Source organism: Erigeron canadensis, chromosome 3, assembly GCF_010389155.1.
Source record: "Erigeron canadensis isolate Cc75 chromosome 3, C_canadensis_v1, whole genome shotgun sequence".
NCBI classification, from domain to species: Eukaryota; Viridiplantae; Streptophyta; class Magnoliopsida; order Asterales; family Asteraceae; genus Erigeron; species Erigeron canadensis.
In genome coordinates this window covers 42,370,630-42,380,071 of record NC_057763.1, presented here as the reverse complement: position 1 = coordinate 42,380,071, position 9,442 = coordinate 42,370,630, and the positions used below count along the sequence as shown (strand labels likewise).

At 33.7% G+C, this 9,442-nt stretch overlaps 3 protein-coding genes across 3 annotated transcripts; 2 read left to right on the top strand and 1 right to left on the bottom strand.

Annotated features, from left to right (window-relative positions):
* Positions 1-1,751: 1,751 nt before the first annotated feature.
* LOC122592663 (RING-H2 finger protein ATL67-like) lies at positions 1,752-2,710 on the bottom strand. The gene has a single exon (XM_043764946.1). The coding sequence runs from the start codon at positions 2,521-2,523 to the stop codon at positions 1,957-1,959; it is 567 nt and encodes a 188-aa protein (XP_043620881.1). The 5' UTR covers positions 2,524-2,710; the 3' UTR covers positions 1,752-1,956.
* Positions 2,711-5,396: 2,686 nt separating this feature from the next.
* On the top strand, positions 5,397-6,268 carry LOC122593649 (desiccation protectant protein Lea14 homolog). Its single transcript, XM_043766079.1, has 2 exons — positions 5,397-5,721; positions 5,866-6,268. Exons 1-2 carry the CDS (start codon positions 5,516-5,518, stop codon positions 6,116-6,118), a joined length of 459 nt encoding a protein of 152 aa, XP_043622014.1. The 5' UTR covers positions 5,397-5,515; the 3' UTR covers positions 6,119-6,268.
* A 1,259-nt stretch (positions 6,269-7,527) lies between these two features.
* Positions 7,528-8,948, top strand: LOC122590622 (desiccation protectant protein Lea14 homolog). The gene is made up of 2 exons (XM_043762805.1): positions 7,528-7,733; positions 8,696-8,948. The coding sequence occupies exons 1-2, from the start codon at positions 7,528-7,530 to the stop codon at positions 8,946-8,948; spliced, it is 459 nt and encodes a 152-aa protein (XP_043618740.1).
* The last annotated feature ends 494 nt before the right edge of the window (positions 8,949-9,442 follow it).

The following is a 9,442-nucleotide window of genomic DNA, read 5'->3' as shown; positions in this document are numbered from 1 at the left end:
TTATACAAAAAAAAAGGGGAAATAAAATCAAAAATACATCTTAGTGTTAGTAGTGTATAAAAATATGATCATATGCCTAAATGCCAAAAGTACCTAAGTGTATATTACATTACTGGATTGAAAAGTAACTGATTAGGTCAACATTTTGACTTGATATTAAGTAGCTTCATAGTTGGATAAAGTTTACAAATTTAATAAAGATCTAAACTTTCTGTAGATTTTCAGCTACGAATCTTTCTATTCTTGAGTTTAGGAGCATGGTGTCGATACTTGTTTTTGATTATTTTAACTAATAGTTTAAGAGCGATATTGAATCAGATTCAAAGTTCTACGCTTATATTGGAGTATTCAAATCTAAGCAATAAAAAATTGGTATGACAGATGGATCAAGAACAATAAACAATGTTTTACAATTGTTTAAGCAACATTAAATTAAACTCTTGCATAAAACAAATGCAGTAATGAATTTATTATGTACCTAAAATGTGAAGCACGAAGCATAAAATGTAACACAAATGATGCCAGGTTCAATAATATATACTGCTAAAAAGTCATGGAATGATGCTTAAATAAAGGAAACTCTTACCTGACATGAGAAAAGTGCGACTTGATGCATCTATAGTCCTCGGTTTTCGAAGTGTTGACAATGTATAGGTTTGTTCAAGCTTAGCAACTGGGTTTGAAAACTTACAATAGAAGCAGATCAGCATGCCAGACAAAATATGTCACGTCTTTGCTACTCAACAACTTGCCTTGAATACGCCCACGATCTTTCGCAGATTTTTTGCCAAGGGAGTGTTAGGATCTGCAGAATATTTTAAGATGCTCAGCTAATCCAGTTCTGATTTTCAACTTCTACTCTTAACATGCTACAGAGTACAGACAAGAAGATGATACAACAAAACAAATTAATCACCCTGTCATAACAAGTTATGGTATTTTATTATTGGATTTTCAACCTTTCAATAATTGCTTAAAAAATGTACATCCAAACATCCCATCTTATTACACTTGATTAGGGGACACTGGTATTAAAAAATACTAACGGGGTATACATATACAGTGTCTCATAATTGTCCAACCGAGCATCAAAGTCGCTAACAGGAACAGTCAACTTATGTAGTTCATCACAGATATTAAAAAAATTTGCCAAAAGTTAATTTCATATTCAGTTTCTAGACTCACAATGAACATATAAGATGCTAATGGAAGATAATTACTGCCATGTAGATGTTACCTGCTGAAGATCACTCATCGAATTCCCGATCTTCACTTCTCCTTTTCACAACCTGCAAGATCCAGATGAAAACCACCACAAAGATGCCCAATAAAGTAACAAAGTTAAAACGTTAATCACACAATTCCCCTAGTTATCCAAAAGGAGCACACTTTTGAGCAAAGTAGTACCAGATGAGTAGATGACCTCCTTTTGACCAACAAATCCAAAAGGTTGGTCAACCAGCATGATCCAAAAAATCACAAGCTTGACCTTTTCAAACTTACAAGGATGTTTAAAAATGCAGAGATTATTTGATTACCACCTTTACAAAATACAGATAAGTAATAGTAGTATTTAGCATGTAGTAAAAAGTGATCATCTGTTCTTTAATCTTAGCCAAAAATATGCAATTTGGAATACGCAAAATCCGTTTTGTAGATACAATTCCTTCATTAAAATCACAAGAGGTATGTCATGAACAAATTCACATCCAATATCGTCAACCAACACATTTCAACCACAAACTAATCCATTATAAAACAAAGATATATAAATCAAATCGATAGCTCGAAAATGTAACAATAACAATCATAAAATTCACTAATCAAAATCAAAAAAATCACATAATTATCTAATATCACTACCATCATCAATTCACTAAACAATCACAAAACCCTAGATCTGAAAAAAAAACTCCGATCATCAAATCACCTCCGGTCACTTCCATAATTCTCCAATCACCGACGACGACGGCCATCAGAGTACTGAGAAAGAGGAACAACCTCCGCCAACGGAGTAGACAACGGCGTTGGAAGTGGAGAGCTCCGGCAAACAGGACACGTGGCGTTTAATTTCAACCAAGCATCAACACAGGGCAAATGAAAGCAATGTTTACAATCAGGTAACATCCTCATCATTTCAGCTTCTTTATACTCACACAAACAGATAGCACAAACTGAATCAATAACCATCACCATATCATTTTTATGGTACGGAAACTTTGGGTAAGAATTAATAACCGCTTGATCAAGCCCGACGACGACGTTTTGTTGATCATCATTTTCATTAGTTTCATCAACAAATATTATACTAGGCAGAATAACGCCGCCGTTATCGTTATGATGATGATGATGATGATGATGACGGTTATTGAAACGTTGACGGTGACGGAAACAGATATAGGAAGCGAGAAGGAGAGAGGATAAGAGAACTAAAAAGCCGAAAGCGATGGCGATGGCGTAGCCGAGACCGATGTTAGTTAGGTAGTAATGAGTGGGGGATGGGGGTAAGGGTGGGGTGGACATTGAGGTGGTTGGTGAGATGGATGTCCATTTGGAAAATGGGTTGATGGAGGTGGAGAGATTAGGGTTTTAGAAGAAGTAGGTGGGTGAATTGATGAGGTGTTTGCATTAATGGCGGTATATATATGCGTACATTTAATTTTGATGATATAGACACAGATAGAGATAGAAATAGAAGAGAAATTCAAAGTGTAATGATATGGGTTAGATGGATCGATCCATTTTTTTAAGAACAATCTTTTGAAAATCTTCAACGCTCCAACCCATTGAGTATATTATTTTATTTATTTTTTCTTGTTCCTTTTGTTTATGACTTTATGTTTACTTTGTTTTGTCATTACGTTTGATACATATGTGAATTAGATGATTTACTAAGATAAATTATAAAATAAAAATAAATAAATTTTGTTGATATTTTTAATATTTTTTGTATATAAATTGTTGCTTTTTTGATAACTTATTTTTTGGTTTTTTTTAACGGCAAACTCTAACAGTTAAATCACACGAATTTTTAAGATGTACAATGTGATATTCGAACCCTGATAAAATACCTTAAAAGTCAAACACCTTATCTATGGATCACAAATTCTATTGGCTTATAGTTAATTTTTAACTTGTTCTCGATTTGTTTGTTATTTTTAATTTGTGTTATGAGAAAATTCAAGAAATCAGTTTTCTTTAACTATTTATTCTCAAAAGTTAGTTGTATGTTCACAACCAATTTGTCAAATTAATTCGATAATGTTTTCTCCTTTCTATCTTTTGATATCCTTGGTAACCACCATAGAACATTTAATATGGTTGAAAATTAAAACCGTAATTGGTAGGTATCCTACTAGTGATAATTTACCAATATTAAAGAATCTCTCCATAAATGGACACTTTTCATGTCATCATCCACAATAACACTTTTTTAAAAAGATAGGTATCTTGGAATATAACAAACTTTGAATGAATGTCTATAGTAAAGAATAACTAAAGTTGTGTGTATTTGATGTAAACAACTCGAAAATAATGTTTATTGTATGTAAGAAAATGTATTCAACCAATTAAAATCAGACAAGTGGCACCTCTATATGGTTGTCACGTATGTTTTCTTACATACAATAAACGTTTTTTAAAGTTGTTTACATACAATACACACAACCTTAGTTATTTCTTACTATAGAGATTCGTTCAAAGTTTGTTACATTTCAAGATACTTAAAACTATCCTCCACTTCACCATAGATTTCTCAACAAACAACTCATATTAGAAAAATGCAAAAGTAAAAGCATACAATTTAGAGACATTATGCTACATGGAGTGCGGCGTTAGCACTCCAAGGGACGTCAAAAAATGAGCGTAATGCCCCCAACACCCATTACATTTCCTCAGGGTAGTTATGGACCAAACAAAAATTTATCCCCGTCCTATTTTAAATGCCCACTACTCCTTTGACCATACACACTCTAACGGCTTTTTCACCTTCACCAATGGTCCTTTTACTTTCTTTTTTTTTTTTAATTTTAGTTTTCAAATATATTTAATTTGGGGTTTTGGGAAACTCTTCATTTCTACTGTCTTCTTGAGTTTGGGTTATAAAAGAATGGGAATGATTGAAAGTTATATTATCTTCCTCTAAAATCATCCCATTTATGGGGAGAAATTTTTTTAACCAAAATCAACTAAAAAATCATTACACTTCTTTTCATTTCATTTCCTTTTCATCCTTAAATTAAACTCAATAACACAATTGATTTTGTAATCATTTGTTTTCTTTTCTTTTCATTCCATAATAAAACTCAAAAACATAATGTTGAAGAGAAAAGACCACTCTCTTTTTTAGACTTCACAATCATTATACTATAAGTTTGGAAGGTTATGCCTTTATGTGAACCCCCCACTCCATTTGCCTAACAAAATAGGATTTACACATTATGTACCATCTAATTTACAGATTATGCACCATTTTTGTCTATAACTTTATTGGAAAAAAAATCGATGTTAAAATTATTAAAATTTTATAACGTTTGAAATTATAAGGGCGGGCGGAGTACAACGGTAACCAAACCGATATGCTCGGTCACCGAGTGTAACACCATTCCGCTCCACCAGTACCTAATAGGTGGGGAGAGCGGTGCTCGGGTTACTCACCGCCTTCTATTATTTTTTCTTATCTTTTTTGTTTTTTGTCTTTATTTGAGTGGGAAGATGTGAGGAGGGGTGGTAAGGTATTTCATGCAAATAAAAAAAAACGGGAAGGATGGGGGAGGTACTCCCCTTACCCTAATTATAAAAACACTTAGCTAGCGTTTGTTTCACAAAATTTAATGGAATCTGATGAAGTTAGAATTGAATTCCATTACTTAGTACGTTTGGTTATTCAAATAAGGAGGAATCTCATTCCGTAGGAATGTAAACATTCCATCGTTTTATGAAATCTCCATTCCTTGGGGATGGAGTTAGAAATTTCATTCCTTCCGTCACTTGAAATCTCAAATAATCAAGATATTTTGTCAAATTTTAATTCCTTCAGATTCTAATTTTTTTAAAAATTACATTTCTTTCAAAAAAATATTATGTGAACCAAATGCGTCCATATTATATGGAAAGCCAAAATTGTACAATGATTTGGAAAAACACAAATTAAGAACTTACATGTCGGTAAGCATTCCAAAATAACGATATACGCGTAATAATAAATAGAAAACAAACATGTCGATAATCATCTCTGAGCATTTTTGATCCCAATCTATAGGTGTCATGCATACAGTCTATGTATGAGTCAAGTGTAGGACCCATCAATGGAGGCCCGACCCACGGAACATTGCCCCCCCACTCGCACCTATAAATATCTCATGCTATCATTCACTAGATTTGTACAAAACCATATTTCGATCTTCCAAGTGCAAAACAATCCTAGCTATCTCTAGCCTTAAACTTTTGTAAAACTGGTGTTGACAATCATCATATCATTCATATATATATATTGATACCAAAAGTCATAATCGACATGTCGAGTTTAATTGACAAGGCTAAACACATGGTTTCGGGTGCAGTGACGGGTATGGAGAAGCCTGAGGCGAGTGTGAAAGACGTGGATCTTAAAGGTGTAAGCCTTGGCCACGTCACATACAACGCTAAGATCATCGTTACAAATCCTTGTGGTGTTTCTATTCCTATCTGTGAGATCCGTTACATTCTCAAAAGCAACGGCAGGTTTGTTAATTTGTTATCTATTTAATTTGCCATCACATATTATTTCTTATGTTTGAAATGTTTTTGACATGTATGCCTCATAAGTCATATGTGGAGGCTCTCTATGCTTAATAATGATCGACTAACATTAATTTGTATTATTAGCGAGATTGCAACCGGCACACTCCCTGACCCTGGTTCACTAAAAGGGAACGATGATACCTTGCTAGATGTCGAGATGAAGGTTCCACACAGTGTCTTGGTAAGCTTAGTGAAGGATATTACTAGAGATTGGGACATCGATTACGACCTTCAAGTCGACCTTGTTGTTGATCTCCCACTCATTGGCGAGTTTACCATCCCAATTAATAACAAGGGTGAGGTCAAGCTCCCTTCACTTAGCGACTATTGGAAATGAAAATAAGATCGAGTAGTGATCCGATTGATCGATCACATGTATCATGTATGTATATACACCTTTCAAGTACTTCATAATACTTGATTTTGAAGGGATAATATGTACTATGTATTTGTCCTATATTTAATTTTCCCTCTTGTTTTGTCCTTATTCTCTTTCATATATATATGTCTAGAATAGAATTCAAGCATCACCAACTAGTCTAGTGATAAAGCGTTTTCAGGTTTACATCATGTCTTAAACAATATTTCTTTTTTTGGGGCAGCCTTGATAATGGCTTGAACCAGCCACGGGGAAAACAAAAGTAGAACTAGTTAGGCTGTTACATCCGAGTAAAAAAAATGGCTTGCTATATAACTATGGATAACCCAAACAAGATAATTCTCCTCCATAAGCTTTTATATGTCTCGTATATGATTAGCTTATGGTGTTTGGTTATGCATTGATGATTTATATATATAACGTCAACATACACAATATCCAAATTCCAAAATCTACTAGGGGTCTAGAGTGTTTGGACGTGTTTTTTAAAGCAACTATTGTAACTTTAAAAAAAAAAAGTAAGTAAGTAACGCCCAATGACGTTTTCCACGGGTTTTGGGTCCCAATACCTCAACGGTGTATGGGGGAGGTTAAGATGTAGGCCTTGCAAGGGATGAGGATAGAACCCATAACTTTAAACAAAACATGTACCTAAACCACCATCAAGAAACCGCAACTATTACAAGTTAATTGGTAAAATAAAACAAATCCTTTTTTTTTTATTTGAACTATTATTGATTTCCATCAAGAAACCCATAACTTTTTTTTGGATTTGAACTATTATTGATTTCCATCCCACATACAAATTTTGGAGTATTTTTAGCAAACGGGAAATAAACTGCATCGCTAATTAATTCGTAAAATAATTTCTTCCCATATTAATGTCAATTTTTACCTTAAAAATACTGAATTCAATTATTTACTCACATCACAAGTTAATTATTTTGCTCAATGGAAGCCAAAACTAGCCCTGAATGAGTGAATGTCCATACATTTGCTTCTTGATATGGCTGAAATCTCGAATGATGGCTTATTTCAAGAAAGGGAACGTCTTCTTGGACCTTTGGATTATTAATTCAGACTCATAAATTACTTTTCGGAGTGGGTGAGGTTTCCCGGTTATTTCTAATACCTCCTTTTATAAACTTTGTTTAATAATAAAACTATAGACCCCATAAAAAATAAAGAGTATATTTTTGTGTACCAATGGAATAGTTATTAATAAAGTAAACAAAACAACACTTTCCGCCCACTATAAATTTTACGAGTAAATCTTATGAAATATTCGTGAAACTATACCCGATACATACATTTTCACCTACAAATCAACCTTTGTGCTTTCTAAAATCGTATATTGATATATCGATATGGCCGGTTTGATCGACAAGGTGGAACAATTTGTTTCAGATACGGTGGCCAACATGGAGAAGCCTAAGGCCACTGTGATAAATGTCAATCTGAAAGGTATCAACCTTGATTCCGTCTCCTACACCGCGAAAGTCAACGTTTCAAATCCTTACATCACGCCTGTTCCAATCGGGGAATCCACTTATGTACTTAAAAGTTCGGGCAGGTTAATTCGCACTGCTTTCTATCTATCATTTTAACTGTCTTACTTTGATTAATTGGTTTATCTTAGTTTCACTCGATCTGAATGCGCATATATATGCATATGTAGCTATATATTGAAGTCGACTAAATTAAAAGTTTTACGTACATTCAATGATTCGTCAACGTGGCTAAATAGGATTTTGAATCAATGTACATTTGATTTTTCTGCTAATTCTGAGGAAGTTCATATGTTTACGTTAATCTACGTTATACATATTGTTTTAATATTGCAGATAAAACGTCAGCATTTGATTTTTTCATAGGTTGAATGGGGGATGCTAACTTTGACAATATATGGATTATATATCTAGATTTTTGGATTTCCAAAATTATCAATTTGTGTAATATGTAGTTGACCTCTCTACCTAACCTAAGATTATTACTTAGGAAGTGGGATCTCTAAAGTCGTACCATATTCCTTTCGAGAAATTTGGTTTGGTCCAAATAGGAGGTTTATACATATATTTTGTTGCGTGTTGACAATCATTATTTAATTTTATGCACCATGGCACCATGCCATGGGCCATGGCCCATGAAACAAATCGGCCAGACGGGCCGTAAACACATTAATTCCACAATGGCAGTATCAGGGAGGGAGGGAGTTAGGGACTCGTTATGTTTATCGGCCCAAATACTTTACAATACCACATAATTTCCAGTTAAAGAAAGTCACTAGGGCCAATACCACTTTGAGTCATTGATCCATCACCCTGCCAACATACCAACATGGTGGAGTGACTGATTTTTATATGTTTATTTAGAAGTACAATAAAACAAACATCTTAGCAAACATATTACACTTTTTTTAAAAAAAAAATCTAACAAATAAAACCTTTCAAGAAAAAAAAGGCAAACATATAAAAGTTATCCAAACATATATATATTATCTTTTGACTGATTCATGGTTTATTGTTTTCGAGATAGTGTGATTGCATCAGGTAAAATCCTTGACCCGGGATCAATTAAGGGAAACGGTGACACTTTACTAGATGTTGAGATCAAGGTGCCTTATAGCGCATTGATAGGCTTGGTGGAGGACATTGCCGTTGATTGGGACATTGATTACGAACTTCAGCTAAACTTGGTTGTTGAAATCCCCCTAATTGGTAACATCGGCATACCCATAACTCACATAGGTGTGATTAAGCTCCCATCACTCATTGATTTGTTTACCTGATAGCTAGCTTGAATAGAGTATTTATCATGTATATATTCAAATATGTTTGTAAATTGTAAGTTACATCCATAGTTTAATCATTTTTTTTTATTTTTTTTATAAACAAATACTATTAATTAGTTTTCATATCGGTAATTCACCGTAATGCACACCTGAAAGTTCAATCCCAAACTTCCACTTAAGGACGACTCTAAAGCAAAACCTCATGACCCAACCCACCTAAGTGAAATTGGCCGTCATGGTGTCATTCAAAAAGTTTATTTTGAGAGGATGAAATGAAATTGGATGGAGTAAGGAATTTTATTAGTTTGTCATTTGAATCTTCAAAAATATAAAAACACTCCATCAAGTTTCATTCTTTTAAATTACAATTCATCATTCCAATAATTATCTGTAAACCAAACTTGCAGCTCGGCTCACGAGCTATAGAATCCGTTAGTAAGTAAAAAAGTTAAGGAGAGTTCGAAAGACTAAACACAAAATTTGATTATTAA